The sequence below is a fragment of the Lipotes vexillifer genome, unplaced genomic scaffold (genome assembly GCF_000442215.2).
Source record: "Lipotes vexillifer unplaced genomic scaffold, Lipotes_vexillifer_v1.1 scaffold1268, whole genome shotgun sequence".
Classification (NCBI taxonomy): Eukaryota; Metazoa; Chordata; class Mammalia; order Artiodactyla; family Lipotidae; genus Lipotes; species Lipotes vexillifer.
In genome coordinates, this window is record NW_006789000.1 from 336,528 (window position 1) to 357,647 (window position 21,120).

A 21,120-nucleotide genomic window follows, 5' to 3' on the forward strand; every position below is an offset into this window, starting at 1 on the left:
CGGAAGAGGTCTACGTATCAACATTAACAGGCATTTTGAATAAGCTGATTTCAGCCCTCATGGATAACTTTGAGGAGTTTGAGACTTCAGTGGAGGAAGTAATTGCAGGTATGGTAGAAATAGCAAGAGAACTAGAACTAGAAGTGGAGCCTGAAGATATTACTGAATTACTCCAATCTCTTGATAAAACTTTAATGGTTGAGGAGTTGCTCCTTCTAGATGAGCAAAGAAAGTGGTTTCTTGAGATAGAATCTACTCTTGGTGAAGATTGTATGAGACTGTTCAGTTATGGGAAGAAAATACTCAGGTGCCTACCTACATTTTTTTTAACCTAAAAAACTAAGAATGAAATTTTATATATAGATTGACAATATAAGTTTATAATTTATAAATAAATAAAAAGGTTTCCCAGAAGGGAGAGTAAGCAGATATTTTGGACACCCCTATTCTACAGGAGTTATATCTAAATTATTCAATAACTCACTCCCTGAATAACTCTGTAGCTCTTTATCTTATCATAGTCCCAAATGGCACTCTTATGTGCTAATTGCTTTTCCTTTAACTACTATTTTTAGAGGTATCCATGGTTATGCTGTTGCCCCAGGTTCATGAATGTTACTCTAATGTTGTTTAACCACTCAGAATTTTACCTCCTCAGTGAAACCCACCCTAATAGCAGGAATAGAACTTTTGTCCCCTTTGAAACCGCAATCAACTTTGCTCATCTTTTCACAATAGTAACATCTTATTGTAGTTATATGCTTGTATATTTGTCTGTTTTTCAGATTATATGCTTCTTGATAACAGTAACATTGCTTTGTCTTCAGATTCCCCCAAAGTAGGATAGTTTTTATGGCATGCAAGCATCAATAACTTATATTAATAACTGGATGGAATTAGTAGGGAATATCTGTTATGATTTCTCCCTCTCCAACCAAGCACAGTGCAGAAGTAGACATCCCAAAACGTATTTTGATTGACTGAATAGTGAACAGTATAACCATTCTCAGGTAGCTTCTCCATGTCTTTCAATTCTGATTACTTAAATTTGAGCACAAATGTGCTATTTCAGGAATCCTTATCATTTGAGGATGTGACTTTGGACTTCACCCAGGAGGAGTGGCAGCACCTGGACACTGCTCAGAGGACACTGTACAGGGATGTGATGCTGGAGAACTATAGTCACCTCGTCTCAGTGGGTAGGGATTGTTTTCCGTGTAGATTTCTAGTATGCATGTCCTTTCTGGGTTGCTGACACCTGTGGAAATGTTTTGAGTTTGAAGATACTTAGGCTTGAGATCCAGGGTGATAAGAAGAAGGACTGTTGAAACATTATAAAGAATTTTTCTTATCCCAATAATAGATTGAAATTGGACCCTGAAGCTTCCTTTTCTGTTTTCTTCAGGAGCCGTAAAGGCCATGAGCCTAGCGCAATTCCCATGTCATTTCCCATTCACAGGGTATTGTATCCCTAAACCAGAACTGATCTTCAGGTTGGAACAAGGAGAGCAACCATGGGTATTAGAGGAAGAGTCCCCAGGCCAGAGCTACCCAGGTGAGTTAGGCTGTATTAAACAGAAGGACACCTGGTGATAGGTATGAATTCTTATTAATCTTAAGTATTCCTCATGTGTTCATTTTTTCTTTCAACATCTTTATTGGAGTATAATTGCTTTACAGTGTTGTGTTAGTTTCTGCTGTGTGACAAAGTGAATCAGCTATATGCATATGTATATCCCCATATTCCCTCCCTCTTGCATCTCCCTCCCACCTTCCTTATCCCACCCCTCTAGGTGGTTGCAAAGCACCGAGCTGATCTCCCTGTGCTGTGCAACTGCTTCCCACTAGCTATCTATTTTACGTTTGGTAGTGTATATATGTCAGTGCTACTCTCTTGCTTCGTCGCAGCTTACCCTCCACCCTCCCTGGGTCCTCAAGTCCATTCTCTATGGCTGTGTCTTTATTCCTGTCCTGCCCCTAGGATCATCAGAACCTTTTTTTTTCTTTTAGATTCCATATATATGTGTTAGTACATGGTATTTATTTTTCTTTTTCTGACTGACTTCACTCTGTATGACATGCTGTAGGTCCATCCACCTCACCACAAATAACTCAATTTTGCTTCTTTTTTATGGCTGAGTAATACTCCATTGTATATATGTGCCACATCTTTATCCATTTGTCTGTCGATGGGCATTTAGGTTGCTTCCATGTCCTGGCTATAGTAAATAGAGCTGCAGTGAACATTGTGGTACATGATTCTTTTTGAATTATGGTTTTCTCAGGGTATATGCCCAGTAGTGGGATTGCTGGGTCATATGGTAGTTCTATTTTTAATTTTTTAAGGAGCCTCCATTTTCTCCATAGTGGCTGTACCAATGTACATTCCCACCAACAATGCAAGAGGGTTCCCTTTTCTCCACACCCTCTCCAGCATTTATTGTTTGTAGATTTTTTGATGATGGCCATTCTGACCGGTGTGAGGTGATACCTCATTGTAGTTTTCATTTGCATTTCTCTAATGATTAGTGATGTTGAGCATCTTTTCATGTGTTTGTTGGCAATCTGTATATCTTCTTTGGAGAAATGTCTATTTAGGTCTTCTGCCCATTTTTGGATTGAGTTGTTTGGTTTTTTGATATTGAGCTGCATGAGCTGCTTGTATATTTTGGAGATTAATCCTTTGTCAGTTGCTTCATTTGCAAATATTTTCTCCCATTCTGAGGAATGTCTTTTCGTCTTGTTTATGGTTTCCTTTGCTGTGCCAAAGCTTTGAAGTTTAATTAGGTCCCATTTGTTTATTTTTGTTTTTATTTCCATTTCTCTAGGAGGGGGCTCAAAAAGGATCTTGCTGTGATTTATGTCATAGAGTGTTCTGCCTATGTTTTCCTCTAACAGTTTTATAGTGTCTGGTCTTACATTTAGGTCTTTAATCCATTTTGAGTGTATTTTTTGTGTATAGTGTTAGGAAGTGTTCTAATTTCATTCTTTTACCTGTAGCTGTCCATTTTTCCCAGCACCACTTATTGAAGAGGCTGTCTTTTCTCCATTGTATACTCTGGCCTTTTATCAAAGATAAGGTGACCATATGTGCATGGTTTATCTCTGGGCTTTCTATCCTGTTCCACTGATCTATATTTCTGTTTTTGTGCCAGTATGATACTGTCTTGATTAGTGTAACTTTGTAGTATAGTCTGAAGTCCAGGAGCCTGATTCCTCCTGCTCCATTTTTCTTCTCAAGATTGTTTTGGCTACTCGGGATCTTTTCTGTTTCCATACAAATTATGAAACTTGTTCTAGTTCTGTGAAAAATGCCAGTGGTAGTTTGATAGGGATTGCATTGAATCTGTAGATTGCTTTGGGTAGTATAGTCATTTTCACAATATTGATTCTTCCAATCCAAGAACATAGTATATCTCTCCATCTGTTTGTATCATCTTTAATTTCTTTCATCAGCGTCTTACAGTTTTCTGCATACAGGTCTTTTGTCTCCTTAGGTAGGTTTATTCCTAGGTATTTTATTGTTTTTGGTGCAACAGTAAATGGGAGTGTTTCCTTAATTTCACTTTCAGATTTTTCATCATTAGTTTATAGGAATGCAAGAGATTTCTGTGCATTAATTTTGTATCCTGCTACTTTACCCAATTCATTGATTAGCTCTAGCAGTTTTCTGGTAGCATCTTTAGGGTTCTTTATGTATAGTATCATGTCATCTGCAAACGGTGACAGTTTTACTTCTTCTTTTCCAATTTGTATTCCTTTTATTTCTTTTTCTTCTCTGATTGCCATGGCTAGGACTTCCAAAACTATGTTGAATAATAGTGGTGAGAGTGGGCAACCTTGTCTTGTTCCTGATCTTAGCGGAAATTATTTCAGTTTTTCACCATTGAGAATGATGTTGGCTGTGGGTTTGTCATATATGGCCTTTATTATGTTGAGGTAGGTTCCCTCTATGCCTACTTTCTGGAGGGTTTTTATCATAAATGAGTGTTGAATTTTGTCAAAAGCTTTTTCTGCATCTATTGAGATGATCATATGGTTTTTATCCTTCAGTTTGTTAATATGGTATATCACATTGATTGATTTGCATATATTGAAAAATCCTTCCATTCCTGGGATAAACCCCACTTGATCATGGTGTATGATCCTTTTTTTTTTTTTAATATGTTAACTACTATTAAGTGATGGGCTTTTATTTTATTCTTTTATTTTACTTTTTTTTTTTTTTTTTTTTTTTCTTTTTTTTTTTTTTTTTTTTGTGGTACGAGGACCTCTCACTGTTGTGGCCTCTCCCGTTGCGGAGCAACAGGCTCCGGACGCGCAGGCTCAGTGGCCGTGGCTCATGGGCCCAGCCGCTCTGCGGCATGTGGGATCTTCCCGGACCGGGGCACGAACCCGCGTCCCCTGCATCGGCAGGCAGACTCTCAACCACTGCGCCACCAGGGAAGCCCCTATGTCTGCATCTTTATTTCTGTCCTGCCCCTAGGTTCTTCAGAACCTTTTAATGTGCTGTTGGATTCTGTTTGCTAGTATTTTGTTGAGGATTTTTGCATCTATGTTCATCAGTGATATTGGCCTGTAGTTTTCTTTTTTTGTGACATCCTTGTCTGGTTTTGGTATCAGGATGATGTTGGCCTCGTAGAATGAGTTTGGGAGTGTTCCTCCCTCTGCTATATTTTGGAAGAGTTTTAGAAGGACAGGTATTAACGCTTCTCTAAATATTTGATAGAATTCTCCTGTGAAGCCATCTGGTCCTGGGCTTTTGTTTGTTGGAAGATTTTTAATAAAAGTTTCAATTTCAGTGCTTGTGATCGGTTTATATTTTCTGTTTCTTCCTGGTTCAGTCTCGGAAGGTTGTGCTTTTCTAAGAATTTGTCCATTTCTTCCAGGTTGTCCATTTTATTAGCATATAGTTGCTTATAGTAATCTCTCATGATCCTTTGTATTTCTGCAGTGTCAGTTGTTACTTCTCCTTTTTCATTTCTAATCCTGTTGATTTGAGTCTTCTCCCTTTTTTTCTTGGTAAGTCTGGCTAATGGTTTATCAATTTTGTTTATCTTAAAGAACCACTTTTAGTTTTATTTATCTTTGCTATCGTTTCCTTCTTTTCTTTTTCATTTATTTCTGGTCTGATCTTTATGATTACTTTCCTTCTGCTAACTTTGGGGTTTTTTTCCTTCTTCTTTCTCTAATTGCTTTAGATGTAAGGTTAGGTTGTTTATTTGAGATTTTTCTTTTTTGGGGGGTAGGATTGTTTTGCTATAAACTTCCCTCATAGAACTGCTTTTGCTGCATCCCATAGGTTTTCAGTCATCGTGTTTTCATTGTCATTTGTTTTTAGGTATTTTTTGATTTCCTCTTTTATTTCTTCAGTGATCTCTTGGTTATCTAGTAGCATATTGTTTAGCTTCCATGTGTTTGTATTTTTTAATTAATTAATCTATTTATTTATTTATTTTTGGCTGCATTGGGTCTTTGTTGCTGTGTGGGCTTTCTCTTGTTGTGGCGAGAGGGGGCTACTCTTCGTTGTGGTTCACAGGCTTCTCATTGTGGTGGCTTCTCTTGCTGCAGAGCACAGGCTCTAGGTGCACGGGCTTCAGTAGTTTTGGCTTGCGGGCTGTAGAGAGCCAGCTCAGTAGTTGTGGTGCATGGGCTTAGGTGTTCCGTGGCATGTGGGATCTTCCTGGACCAGGGCTCGAGCCCATGTCCCCTGCATTGGCAGGCAGATTCTTAACCATTGCACCACCTTGGAACCCCACATGTTTGTATTTTTTACAATTTTTTCCCTCTAATTGATATTTAGTCTCATAGCATTGTGGTCGGAAAAGATACTTGATACAATTTCAATTTTCTTAAATTTACCAAGGCTTGATTTGTGACCTAAGATATGGTCTATCCTGGAGAATATTCCATGAGTGCTTGAGAAGAAAGTGTATTCTGTTGTTTTTGGATGGAATGTCCTATAAGTATCAATTAAGTCCATCTTTTAATGTGTCATTTAAAGCTTGTGTTTCCTTATTTATTTTCGTTTTATATGATCTGTCCATTGGTGAAAGTGGGGTGTTAAAGTCCCCTAGTATTATTGTGTTACTGTCCATTTCCCCTTTTATGGATGTTAGCATTTGCCTTATGTATTGAGGTGCTCCTATGTTGGGTGCATAAATATTTACAATTGTTATATCTTTTTCTTGGATTGATCCCTTGATCAATATGTAGTGTCCTTGTCTCTTGTAATTGTCTTTATTTTAAAGTCTATTTTGTCTGATATGAGAATTGCTACTCCAGCTTTCTTTTGATTGCCATTTGCATGGAATGTCTTTTTCCATTCTCTCATTTTCAGTCTGTATGTGTCCGTAGGTCTGAAATGAGTCTCATATATACCAGTTTGTTTTTGTAACCATTCAGCCAGTCTGTGTCTTTTGGTTGGAGCATTTAATCCATTTATATTTAAGGTAATTATCGATATGCATGTTCCTATTACCATTTTCTTAATTGTTTTGGGTTTATTATTGTAGGTATTTTCCTTCTCTTGTGTTTCCTGCCTAGAGAAGTTTCTTTAGCATTTGTTGTAAAGCTGGTTTGGTGGTGCTGAATTCTCTTAACCTTTGCTCATCTGTAAAGGTTTTAATTTCTCCATCGAATCTGAATAAGATCCTTGCTGGGTAGAGTAATCTTGGTTGTTGGTTTTTCTCTTTCATCACTTTAAATATGTTCTGCCACTCTGTTCTGGCTTGCAGAGTTTCTGCTGAAAAATCAGCTGTTAACCTTATTGAGATTCCCTCGTATGTTATTTGTTGCTTTTCATTTGCTGCTTTAATATTTTTTCTTTGTATTTAATTTTTGATAGTTTGATTAATGTGTGTCTCGGCATGTTTCTCTTTGGGTTTATCCTGTATGGGACTCTCTGTGCTTCCTGGACTTCATGGACTATTTCCTTTTCCATGTTAAGGAAGTTTTCGACTATAATCTCTTCAAATATTTTCTCAGACCCTTTTTTTTTTCTCTTCTTTTTCTGGGATCCGTAAAATTCGAATGTTGGTGCGTTTAGTGTTGTCCCAGAGGTCTCTGAGACTGTCATCAATTCTTTTCATTCTTTTTTCTTTATTCTGCTCCCTGGGAGTTATTTCCACCATTTTATCTTACAGCTCACTTACCCATTCTTCTGCCTCAGGTATTCTGTTATTGATTCCTTCTAGGGTGTTTTTAACTTCAGTAATTGTGTTGTTCATTACTGTTTGTTTGCTCTTTAGTTCTTCTGGTTCCTTGTGAAATGTTTCTTGTATTTTCTCCATTCTGTTTCTGAGATTCTGCATCATCTTTACTATCATTACTCTGAATTATTTTTCAGGTAGGTTGCCTATTTCATCTTCATTTATTTGGTCTTGTAGGTTTTTACCTTGCTCCTTCGTCTGTAACACATTTTTTCGTTGTTTCATTTCTCTCTTTTTTTTTTTGATGGGTGGTGCTGTATTCCTGTCTTACTGTTGTTTGGCCTGAGATGCCCTGCAATGGAATTTTCAGGCAGTTGGATAGAGCTTGGTCTTGGTGCTGAGCTGAGGACCTCCGGGAGGCCTCACTCTGATTGATATTCCCTGTGGTCTGAGGTTTGCTGTTAGTCCAGCAATTTGGACTCGGAGCTCCCACCACAGGAGCTCGGGCCCGACTTCTGGACTGGGAACCAAGATCCTGCAAGCTTCGTGGTGTGGTTAAAAAAAAAAACAAAGAAAGAAAGAAAAAACGGAGCAGTATAATATCAAAGAATAAAACAAAATAAAATTAGAAAGGTAAAAATGTATTAGGAAAAATAAAACTGTAATCGAAACAACTGCAACAAGGTAAAATAAAACCACAACAGAAAATAAAAAGAGAAAGAAGGAGGGGGTGGGGAGCAAGCCAAAAGGAGAGATCACTAACAAAGTATAAAAAATAAAATTGGAAAAATAAAAATATAAAAGAATCAACAAGTTAAAACAGAACCCCAGTCTAAAAGAGGAAAAAAGAAAAGAAAAAAAAAAGCCTTGGCTCTGGGGGCAGAGTTTAGGCAGGAGTTGTAACTTAGGCAGGGGCAGGATTTTGGGTGGGGGGGTGACGTTTGGGTGGGGCCTTGGCGGGGTGACGTTCAAGTGTGGGGTGGGGCATAGGTGGGGTGACGTTTGAGTGTGGGGTGGTGCCTCTGCTTCGGACCTGCTTAGAAGGGGAGAGGCAGCACGTGGAAAGGAGGGCCTCCGGAATGTAGAGTTCCGGAGTTTGGAGGCAGGGCCCTGAGTGAGGGTGTGTGGGTGGGGTTTAGGCCCAGCCCATTGGAGGGGGTCTCAGAGGGGGTCTCCAAGTGTAGAGGTGGGGCCCCAGGTGGGGGTACAGGGGCGGGGCTTGGGCTCTGCATGGCAGGAGGGAGGCTCCGAGGGCAGAGGATTAGGCCCTGGAGCCCAAGAGGCTCCCCCGTGCATAAGTGGGCAGGGAAAGCCCTGGCCCCATTCCCCTCCGTTCCTTAGTGCCCCCCCCCACCGTCTTCCCCGTAGCCACTGGACTGCTAAGCATGGGTGGGTTCCGTTGGGTGTAGGAGCTCCTTCCCTTCCCCAGCCACCCTTCAGGGGTGCCAGTCCCGGAGGTCCAGCCTTTACTTTTGCTCCCCCTTCCCCCCCACCCACTCCCTCAGGATCTGGGCAGCTGGAGGAGGCCTGGGTGTGCAGAGGATCAGGCCCGGGGGTCTCAGCAGGCTCCCCGGGGCCCAAGTGGGCAGGGGAAACCTGGCCACGCTCCCTTTTGATCCTCTGCCCTCCCATTGGTTCCCCAAATTTCCCCTTCCCGCGTGGTATCACTTCCCCTCCCCCAGCCGCCCCTCAGGAGTGCCAGTTCCCTGCTGCCTCCACTTCTCCTCCCCCTTTACTCCCCCCAGTCCCTATGTCCTACCCAGTCGCTGGGGGTTACTCCAGGCCCCTTAGGTGTCCGCGGTCCCCCACTGGTGCCTGGTAGGTGCCCTAGTTGTGAGGAGACGTGAATTCCACATCCTTCTAGTATGCCATCTTGACTCCCCCACCCCACCCCCGTTTTTTCACTCAACAGATATTGAGTACCTACGTTCATTACTGTGGTTTTAGGTGTTGGAAATATATCAGTGAACTAAATTTTGCCCCCGACCTCATGGAGCTTGCATTCTGATAGGGAGAGAAGGATAAGAAACAAACAATTACACATATATACACTTAAAATATGCCAGTAAATAGCTAGGAAATTAGAGAAGGTTAAGAATGATGAAGTATTTTATTTGAGAAAGGAGGTCAAGAAGGCCTTTCTAATATTATCAACTTGAATAAAATGAGGGTGAGAATCATGGGGAGTCTTGGTGGCAGAGGTGACATCAGATGTCAGTCCACCAAGGCAGGGATATACTTGGTGTTTTTGAGGACACATAAATATGACTGTGGATTGGGGGAAATGAGTGAGTGAAGAGTAGAAAGAGTTGGCATTGTAGAGGTAATGGGAGCTGAAATTATGTGGTGCCATTTGGACCATGATAAGAACTTTGATTTTATTCTGAGTGAGATGAGAAACCATTGATATAATTTAACCCAGTAAGCAACATATGTTGATATGTTTTTTTAAATTGATTTCTCTGGCTGCTGAGCAAAGAAAATACTATTGAGGGCAGAGGGCTGAAAGCAGGAACATCAGTCAGAATAGTATTTAAATCTCTGTAAATGTGATGGTAGCTTACCCTTGGTTGGATGTAGTGAGGAAGAATAAAAGTGATTGACTTCTGGATTTATTTTGAAGGTGGGACCTATAAGATTTGCTCTTGAATTGGGCAAGGAATGTGAGAGAAAGAGACGAGTCAAGAAAGACTCCAGGGATTTCATCCAGAAAAATTGGATGAATGGGCACCAATTGCCAAGATTGGGAAAATTGGAGAGAAACAACTTGGGAGGAGTTATTAGGAGTTTAAATTGCATATACCAAATTTCAGGTGATTATAAAATATCCAAGTTTACTTGTGAATAAACATATGGGTATTTAAGCAGAGGTAGATTAGGGGAGAGTCCAGGTTGGAGATATTTATTTGGAAATTATCAGCCATGGCAATATTTAAAGTTTTAAAATGCAGTATTTAAAGCTAAGGGATTAGATAACATCTCTCCTTAGGAGAAGGAATGCACAGATTTGAGAGGTCTGAAGGCTGTACCCTGGGACACTACCTTTCAGAAGCCATGAGAATGAGATAACTCAGCAGAAAAAAGAGAAGCAGCAGTTTGGAGATTAGGGGAAAACAGAATATGGTGTTCTGTAGCCAAGAGAAGACAGTGTCTAAAGGACAGAGTGAACTTCTTCAAAGAAGGATGTGTGAAGTCAGCATTGTCTCTATCCCTTCCTGCAAATCATCCAGAAACATTAAAGTAAGTGAGCAATATAAACTCCATTTAATAACACTAGAGAACATCTAAAGTCCCAAATCAGTACAAATATAGAAGCTGCAAAATCACTGAAAAAATCAAGCAGGAGTGTATGTATCAGCAGATGGATAAAAACAAAAGCATTTCTGACACTAAAAGGAATTGACAAATTACTTATCAGGGACAAAGTAAACGCTCTGAGGTGTGAAACCTAAACGTTTAGATTAACCACAATGTTGGGCACAGGATAGCTGGAGCCTTTTTGGATACAATTTTGTTCTGCAAATCAGACATAGTAAGGCTACGTGTGGAAACAGACACATAAGCCATGTTTTTCAGTAGCACTCTTGTTTCTCTGACAAGTAAGAAAAGAGAGACTTTCCGTCTGTGGGAAAAAAACCCTCACAGACGCCTATATATGTGGGGAGATAAACATACATGTTATCTTAGTGGGTGATCCTAGAACACAGAATTTAAAGCAAAAACTTACTTGATAACAATTAGTTAGGATGTGCAGACCTCAACAGTTACAAATCTGAGCAACACAGAAAGGCTGTATCTCTTGATAAGGGGAGGCTAAAAACGTGGAAAGGAATATAGTAATACAGTGAATTCTGTTAAAACAGGATGTGTGCATTCCTAAAAAATCATTGTTTTATGCAAAATAGTATATTAAAAATCACATGGCAATGGGAAAATGGGGTTGGGGTATAACACTTAAAAGCTCTGTCCGTGACACATTGAGAGAGCAGTATTCAAGTCTCTAGCTATAATTTTGCATTTGTTTATTTCTCCTTTTCAGTTCTATTGGTTTCTGCTTTATGAATTTTGAAGAATTATTAGATGCATACATATTAGGATCTTTATGTCCTCTTGATGAATTGATCCCTTTATGATTATGTAATGTCTCTCTATCCCTGAGAGAACTCTCTGTTTTAAAGTCTACTTTGATATTATTATAGTTACTCCAGCTTTCTTTTAGTTAATGTTTCCATGGTATACCTTTTCCCATTCTTTTATATTTAAAGTGGATTTCTTACAGATAGCATATGTTTGGGTCTTTTTTATCTAATGTGAAAACCTCTACTTTTTAATTGGAATATTTTGACCATTTAAATTTAACATAATTTTTGTATGTTTGGATTCAAATTTATTTCACGGTTGTTTCCTATTTGTCTCATCTATACTTTTCTCCCCCTTTTTTCCTTTTTAAAATCTCCCTTGGGGAATTCCTTGGCAGTCCAGTGGTTAGGATTCTGTGCTTTCACTGCTGAGGGTCCCGGTTCAATCCCTGGTCAGGGAGCTAAGATTCCGTGAGGCGCCTGGTGCAGCGGAAAAAAAAAATCTCTTTTAGATTGAGTTTTTTGTTTGTTTTATCTCTACTATTTACTTATTAGTAATACCTCTGTCTTAATTTATCTTTTAAGTGGTTGCCCTGTGGTACACTGTATACATCTTCAGTTTATCACAGTCTAAGTATACTATTCTACATGTGGTCTTACAGTCTTATAACAATATACTCCTCTCACCTTCTCCCACTTTATGTGATGTGGTAGCCATACATTTTTACTTAGAAACCCCACAATGTATAATTAATATTTTTGCTTGAGACAGTCAATCATCTTTGAAAGTGATTAAAAAGTCTTTTATTTACCTTTTTAAAAACCATGTTCAGTACTCTATTTCTTTGTTTATCTTACTCTCTCCAGTACTTCCTTTAGTACTACGTGTAACACAGGTCTGTTGGCAGTTAATTTCTTTTTGTAAATTTATTTATTTTATTCATTTTATTTTTGGCTGTGTTGGGTCTTCGTTGCTGTGTGTGGGCTTTCTCTAGTTGCGGCAAGTGGGGGCTACTCTTCACTGCAGTGCACAGGCTTCTCACTGTGGTGGCTTCTCTTGTTGCGGAGCATGGGCTCTAGGCACACGGGCTTCAGCAGTGGTGACATGTGGGCTCAGTAGTTGTGTCTCATGGGCTCTGGAGTGCAGCCTCAGTAGTTGTGGCACACGGGCTTAGTTGCTCTGTGGCATGTGGGACCCGTGTTCGAACCCGTGTCTCCTGCATTGACAGGCAGATTCTTAACCACTGCGCCACCAGGGAATCCCTGTTGGCAGTTAATTTTCTCAGCTTTTATTTGTCTAAAAAGGCCTTTATTTAATCTTCATTTGTGAAGTATAGAATTTCTCTGAGTGCAGATTTCTGGATTGGCACTTTTTTTTCTGTCCTTACTTTAAAGAGCTGATCCACTGTCTTCTGGCTTACACTCTTACTTCCTCCTTTGTTCTTCTGTATTTAATGTTCTGGTTTTTCTAGCTGCCTCCAAGACTTTTTTTTTTTTTGCGGTACGTGGGCCTCTCACTGCCATGGCCTCTCCCATTGTGGAGCACAGGCTCCAGACGCACAGGCTCAGCGGCCATGGCTCATGGGCCCAGACGCTTTGCGGCATGCAGTATCTTCCCAGACCAAGGCACGAACCCGCCTCCCCTGCATCGGCAGGCGGACTCTCAACCACTGCGCCACCAGGGAAGCCCCCAAGACTTTTTTTATCTTTGGTTTTCAACTGTTTGGCTCTGATGTTTCTAGGTTTAGCTTTGTTTAGTTTTGTCTGTATTTTTCTTTTTGTTGTTTTCTCAGCTTCTCAAATACATGGTTTGATGTCTTTCATCATTTCTACCTTTTTTTCTGCAACTCCAGTTACTTATATGTGGCTATGTTTGATATTATTCTGTGGTTCTTGGATCTTTCACGTCAGGAGAATTTTCTCAGTATTTGTGCTCCATTTTCAGCTTTTAGCTGTCCTCCCAAAGCTGTATTACAGAGGTTTATCTTTCTGCTCTTGCTCTTCCTCCAGCAGTGAGCTGCTACTACTTGTTACTTCATGGTGTACTTCTGGTGGGGGCAAGGGTGTTCTTTGTTGTTCTGATCCAGCTTCAGTTTTAGGTGTGAGCCTGGGCCTCAGTAGTGGGGTTTCCTCAGTGTACCTCCCTTTTCTTCAGTGGTAAGAGACTTCTACTTTTGTATCAATTATGGATTTGGGGCCCAAGATGGGTTCTCTGCTCCTTCTCTGGGGATAGAGTATTTATCTTCTACTCCTGTCCCCCTATACTCCCATACTAGGGGATCCAGATTGTTGGCCAAATTCATCTCAGATTGGTAGCTTGCTTTAAGCAAAAGAAAATGAGTTCTCTCTTAAGGAAAATCACCCTCAATACAGGACATTAGGATTCTCACTTATTAAATATGAGCTTAAAAAAAAACTTAAAGAAATATATTGTTCATGAGATTAAGCAGAAATAACAAAATATATTTTCCAACACCTGTTAATTAAGATAATGGCTTTTTAAGATAGTTAAGTGTAAAGCATCCATTCAAAGAAATAAAAGATGAAATAAAATCAGTAAGGAAGAAAGAATGTCTAAATGGCTAGGCAGATTGTTGAATAACCCATTAGAATTTTTAGAACTAAAAATAAGTTGTTGAAATTCTAAAAAATGGATTAAGTACCAGATTAGATGCAGCTGAAGAGACTTTACTAGAAAATACCACTAAATAAATGACACAGTCCAAGTATAGGGTGACAGGAGAAGGAAAATAGTTCAGTACATTCAAAGATGTGTAGGATAGGGATGAGAAGACAGATATAACATAAATCATTGGATCACAAGAAGTAGAAAGAAGAATGGAGAAGCAATATTTGAAGCAATAATAGCTTAGAATTTTCCAGAAATCATTCAGTAAGACCACATATGTGGACACAAAACTCACACCAAGCAGGATAAATAAAAAGTAATATATACTTAAGTACTATTAGTATAACTTGAGAACACTGGATCTTAATAGCAGCCAGAGAGAAAATCAGGTTACCGCCTAAGGAATGAGACATTGCCAGAGACATCTAAATTGAAGCAAAAAATATTTGTCAATCTAGAATAATGAACTCAGGAAGCTATTTTTTAAAGGATGAGAGTTGTCAAAGAGAAATAAAGCCAGATACTAGTTTAAGGCAATATAGATTTTATTCAGTAACTATTGAAATAGAGGGATAAAGTTTCAGTAAAACTGAGCTCAACTCCAAATACAGCAAAGGCAGCTGGGGATTTGTAGCCAACAAGCAGAGTGAAGGGGTAAGTGAATAGAAAATTACTAAGAGGAGACATCAAGGGTAGGGAGATTCTTGCTAAACTGGCATAACAGAATTCTTGCTAAATGCAGGCCAAGGGTTTATAAATCATGGTTGGAGCATGAGGAACTTATGGGTGAGGAGATATCAAGGGTGAGGAGATTGTCACTAGACTGACAAGGATTCTTGCTGAAACTGCTCAGTAGAGACAGACATGAAAGGCCAAGGTCAAGACCTAGTCAAGAATAAGTCTCAGAGGAGCTTAACTAAAATTTAGTCAAGGAGAGAGTCTTTGTCAGAGTGTATGATTAAATTTGGATTGGTCCTGAAATAAATTATAGGAACAATATCTTTTATTGTATAATTTTGTTAGTAAAATTAAAATAGAAATACTACAGGAAGAGAGAAAATGAAACCCAAAAGAGTGTTTGAGAGGAGTGGTAAGTTATAAGAAATTAGGAAACTTGTAGCTAAAACTAACAACATGTGGATAGAATCATTATGATATCTAATTTGTAAGGCTAAAAAGGACACTATGATAAACTAAAAAATAGTTGCATAATTGAGTTGGGAGGTGATCAAATAGCATTTGACTCTTCTCTTATTCAGAAAAAGAGTTTCAGGTTATAGAATCATCTTAGATTTTAAGTTAAATATTAATGACAGAATTTAATGGACAGCCACCTAAAGTGGAGAAACAGGTATGTATAACCTCCAAAGTTGTAAAGAGAAAAAAGTGGAAAAGATAAAAAAAAAAATCAGTCTAAAACAAAGGAAGAAAGGTACAATAAAAGTAGTAGTAAAACTGTGACAAATATAAAGTAGCAAGTAAAATGGAGACAACGTGACATATTTTAATTATCACCATAATTGTATATAAAAAGACTAAATTTACCAGTCAAATTGGATCTTCAAATAATAAAATAACCTATATCTAAGACATCAGGTTTTAGTAACTGTATCTTCAGCATCTTTTGCTCGCTCAGCATTCTGTGTTTTATGTGTCTGCAGAACATCTCTAACAGGATACTCCAATTCCTCTAATGTGGCAAGAACTACTATTAAAATCATCATTCACAAATCACAATCTTCCCTACTTATCTTCATTTATCAGGGTTCTGTGAAACTTCTACTCTTAAAACTGACATAGCAGTTCCACTAAGATCAGGAACAAGACAAGGTTGCCCACTCTTACCACTCTTATTCAACATAGTTTTGGAAGTTTTAGCCACAGCAATCAGAGAAGAAAAGGAAATAAAAGGAATCCAAATCGGAAAAGAAGAAGTAAAGCTGTCACTGTTTGCAGATGACATGATACTATACATAGAGAATCCTAAAGATGCTACCAGAAAACTACTAGAGCTAATCAATGAATTTGGTAAAGTAGCAGGATACAAAATTAATGCACAGAAATCTCTGGCATTCCTATATACTAATGATGAAAAATCTGAAAGTGAAATCAAGAAAACACTCCCATTTACCATTGCAACAAAAAGAATAAAATATCTAGGAATAAACCTACCTAAGGAGACAAAAGACCTGTATGCAGAAAATTATAAGACACTGATGAAAGAAATTAAAGATGATACAAACAGATGGAGAGATATACCATGTTCTTGGATTGGAAGAATCAACATTGTGAAAATGACTCTACTTCCCAAAGCAATCTATAGATTCAATGCAATCCCTATCAAACTACCACTGGCATTTTTCACAGAACTAGAACAAAAAATTTCACAATTTGTATGGAAACACAAAAGACCCCGAATAGCCAAAGCAATCTTGAGAACAAAAAATGGAGCTGGAGGAATCAGGCTGCCTGACTTCAGACTATACTACAAAGCTACAGTAATCAAGACAGTATGGTACTGGCACAAAAACAGAAAGATAGATCAATGGAATAGGATAGAAAGCCCAGAGATAAACCCATGCACATATGGTCACCTTATCTTTGATAAAGGTGGCAGGAATATACAGTGGAGAAAGGACAGCCTCTTCAATAAGTGGTGCTGGGAAAATTGGATAGGTACATGTAAAAGTATGAGATTAGATCACTCCCTAACACCATACACAAAAATAAGCTCAAAATGGATTAAAGACCTAAATGTAAGGCCAGAAACTATCAAACTCTTAGAGGAAAACATAGGCAGAACACTCTATGACATAAATCACAGCAAGATCCTTCTTGACCCATCTCCTAGAGTAATGGAGATAAAAACAAAAATAAACAAATGGGACCTAATGAAACTTCAAAGCTTTTGCACAGCAAAGGAAACCATAAACAAGACCAAAAGACAGCCCTCAGAATGGGAGAAAATATTTGCAAATGAATCAACTGACAAAGGATTAATCTCTAAAATTTACAGGCAGCTCATGCAGCTCAATAACAAAAAAATAAACAACCCAATCCAAAAATGGGCAGAAGACCTAAATAGACATTTCTCCAAAGAAGATATACAGACTGCCAACAAACACATGAAAGAATGCTCAACATCATTAATCATTAGAGAAATGCAAATCAAAACTACAATGAGATATCATCTCACACCAGTCAGAATGGCCATCATCAAAAAATCTAGAAACAATAAATGCTGGAGAGGGTGTGGAGAAAAGGGAACACTCTTGCACTGCTGGTGGGAATGTGAATTGGTTCAGCCACTATGGAGAACAGTATGGAGGTTCCTTAAAAAACTACAAATAGAACTACCATATGACCCAGCAATCCCACTACTGGGCATATACCCTGAGGAAACCAAAATTCAAAAAGAGTCATGTACCACAATGTTCATTGCAGCTCTATTTACAATAGCCCGGAGATGGAAACAACCTAAGTGCCCGTCGTCGGATGAATGGATAAAGAAGATGTGGCACATATATACAATGGAATATTACTCAGCCATAAAAAGAAACGAAATTGAGCTATTTGTAATGAGGTGGATAGACCTAGAGTCTGTCATACAAAGTGAAGTAAGTCATAAAGAGAAGGACAAATATCGTATGCTAACACATATATATGGAATTTAAGGGGAAAAAATGTTATAAAGAACCTAGGGGTAAAACAGGAATAAAGACACAGACCTACTGGAGAACAGACTTGAGGATATGGGGAGGGGAAAGGGTGAGCTGTGATAGGGCGAGAGAGAGACATGGACATATATATACTAACAAACGTAAGGTAGATAGCCAGTGGGAAGCAGCCGCATGGCACAGGGATACCGGCTCGGTTCTTTGTGGCTGCCTGGAGGGGTGGGATAGGGAGGGTGGGAGGGAGGGAGACAAAGAGGGAAGAGATATGGGAACATATGTATATGTATAGCTGATTCACTCTGTTATAAAGCAGAAACTAACACACCATTGTAAAGCAATTATACCCCAATAAAGATGTTAAAAAAATAAAAATAAAAAAAATATTTATTTGGGTGCATCAGGTCTTAGTTGCAGCACACAGGATTGAGGCACACAGGGTTGCAACATGTGGGGTCTTTCGTTGTGGCACACGGGCTCTTTGTTGCCATGCATGGGATCTTTGTTGCGGCTTGGGCTTCTCTAGTTGTGGTGTGTGGGCTCCAGAGCACGCGGGCTCACTAGTTGCAGCATGTGGGCTTAGTTGCCCTGTGGTATGTGGGGTCTTAGTTCCCAGACCAGGGATTGAACCTGCGTCCCATGCACTGAAAGGTGAATTCCTAACCACTGGACCACCAGGGAAGTCCCTTAATAATCCTGGCATAAAACTGGGGGTGCTAAACTCCCATTTAATCCTTCCTGAGTATCACCCATATATATGCTTTCATTCCCTACAGCTCTATGTTTGATTCCTATATACTCAGTGATTCTCATGAATTAATATGTGAAAAGTACATGGAACAGAGCCTGGCTCATGGAGATGGCTTGTTATTTTTCTTGTTGTTATTATCATTATTAATATTTTTAAGCATTTTTCTTGTTTTTTGTTTTTTTACTCTTCTTTTTAGATTATTTCTTGACTTTGTCGAACATCTGAGGCAAAGGAGAAAAATAATATATTGCCATAAATAATTTTTTGAGCAAAAAAGAGCACTCTGCTTAAAATTATATTTTCACAAAACAAGTAATATTTATAAGATGAAAAATACCCAAACTCATATTTAGAATTTGGAAATTATCCCCTCTACATATGAATGACTAAATTAGTCATAGTTCAGTATTTGTACAGCAGATTCATATAATGCTTCATTTACCATGATAAAAATCATTAATATTCAGAGGGAGCTATACATTTTGCCATTGTTTGATTTTCTTATTCATTTCAAAATATAGTACTAAAAAAATCTGTTTTATAATTTTTATATCCTTTGTAAGTCCAGAACAACAACAAAAAAATCTCTACCCTTTCCTCTAAAAAGCCTTCATAGATCCCCTCAAAAAAAAAATCTACCTGTTCCCACTCTCATAATCCTTCATTTCTCTTTTATGTGTTTATTACATTCTGCAATATAATATAGCTGTATTTGTGCATCCACTTTCCACATTTCCTCTACTATGTACTAAGGTCCTGAGGTCAGGGTTAAGGTTTATTCATTGATGTGCCACTCCCAAAGAATTTGGTCTAATAGCTGGTATAAACTCAGTACTAGCATATTTGTTTTTAAATAATTAAGCCCTTTTTGGTTAGTGATCCAAAAAGGGATGTTATTCTACTATATAGAATGCTATATTTATTAATTAGGTTTTTTTTTATACTCAGTGCTTGCCTTAAGGTGACCATCCACTGATTTTTATTTAAATACTTGTGGTTTTCTACTTCCTTTGTCTTTGTGCTTCAGATCCTGGCTTTACCATTCATGAAACAGAATAGAAACTATATCCATTAAAAATCAGTTTAGAATTTTTTGATATAAAAGAGAAAGCTTGAAAGTCTTTGTATTTATGTGCTTTTTAACAGTGCTTTGAAATGAATTATTTGTTTTAAATATTGATGATACCCATTAATGAGATATTTGTACATTACTTTAATAAAAATTATAGATTTAATAAGCAGTTATTTTTAAGAGGTATTTCCAACAAATCTTGGTATTTCCCATTAGCTTATAATACATGTGTATACATGTTGCAACATGTATTCACTTTATTTTTATTTTTAATTTTTATCCTTTGAAGTAAAAATATTTTGATAAATTTTAAAATTCAAGCTCAAGGTTCCCCAGCTTTTATGAAATGTTTCTTACTTGTTTTGATATACATTATCTGCTGTAGATTCTAATTCTTGATAGTGTATGGATATTGAATGAGGCTGTTTTCTTATGTATATTATGCTTTCTCCAAAGAGAGCATATCTTATTTGGTTATATAACTTATAATGGATATTGGATCATTACTTAATTGTTACTCTTGATGAGTGAGAGGGCCTTTATATTGATTCATTCAGAAGACACTACAAAAGAGTTAACTTCTGAATGCACATACTGAGTTTTAAACCTTTAGATTCTTGTTCAAAAATTACAAGTTTGAATAAAATTTGAGATTTGTGTTTTGAAAAGCACACTGCTTGTTAAGGACCATTATTAATTCCATATCCACTCAAGGTATTCAAAGGAAATCAGAGGTAAACACTTGTAAGACCATGGGTTATAGTTGGGAAAAGAAGGAAAAAAAAAAAGACAACTGAGTATTTTAAATTTCAGCAGTTAATAGAGGATGTTTATGTTACAAAGGAGTATTGTCCAGTGTTGTGATAGAATGAGATGTACAGAATGTAATAAATTTCAGTGTAAATAGGACTTGAAATTGTAGAGATGTTTGTAAAGACATATTGGGAAGCAGGTATGAGACAGTGTCATTTCCCTGATGTTTAATGTTTAAGTTCTAAGCAAAGCCAAAATGGGAATGTAAACCAGCTTAGTGAAAGTCTTGGTTGAACTTGAACAATTTCTGGCAAATTAATAGTCTGTCATTTCTAGAAAGAATACATTTATTATGGCCTTGTAGAGTGATAGTGTGGGTACCCAATATGAATATAGTTGGAAAAAGTATTTTTTTCCCCGCAGAATGGTAACTACAGTCTATTTTGTCTAATGATGCTTGGAGACAGTGGGCTCTGGACAGGTTTTTGAACAGGGTCATCATTGTTATATTGCAAATACTGAACAGGAAGATAACAAGATGAAGTCTAGCTGAGAATTCTTAGGATAAATAAATGTAAGTATCAGTGAATATTTTAGGTCAGGTCCTCCATGGTTTTAAATATAAATAAAACCCAGAAATGTAGAGATCTGGGTTAAAAAAAAAAATACATTAACATATTAAATTTGTCACAGAAAATTTAAGATGAGGAAAAGTTAGCATTTGATGGTTGGATAGGTTAACTTTTGCAGAAACTCTTAGAGAATAACCTGAATATACTAAAACTAAAAACAGGCTTCCCTGGTGGCGCAGTGGTTGAGAGTCTGCCTGCCGATGCAGGGGACACGGGTTCGTGCCCCGGTCCGGGAAGATCCCACATGCCACGGAGCGGCTGGGGCCACAAGCCAAGGCCGCTGAGCCTGTGCGTCTGGAGCCTGTGCTCCGCAACGGGAGAGGCCACAACAGTGAGAGGCCCTTGTACCACAAAAACAAACAAACAAACAAAAAAACAA

The 21,120-nt window shown here is 38.1% G+C and overlaps 1 protein-coding gene across 1 annotated transcript in view; it reads left to right on the top strand.

Annotated features, from left to right (window-relative positions):
* Positions 1-59: 59 nt before the first annotated feature.
* LOC103088306 (zinc finger protein 33B-like) overlaps positions 60-21,120 on the top strand; it is a 77,316-nt gene continuing 56,255 nt past the window's right edge. Inside the window, 4 exon segments of the mRNA XM_007461905.1 lie at positions 60-108; positions 786-838; positions 1,073-1,199; positions 1,460-1,555. Coding sequence (XP_007461967.1) covers positions 60-108; positions 786-838; positions 1,073-1,199; positions 1,460-1,555 — 325 coding nt within the window.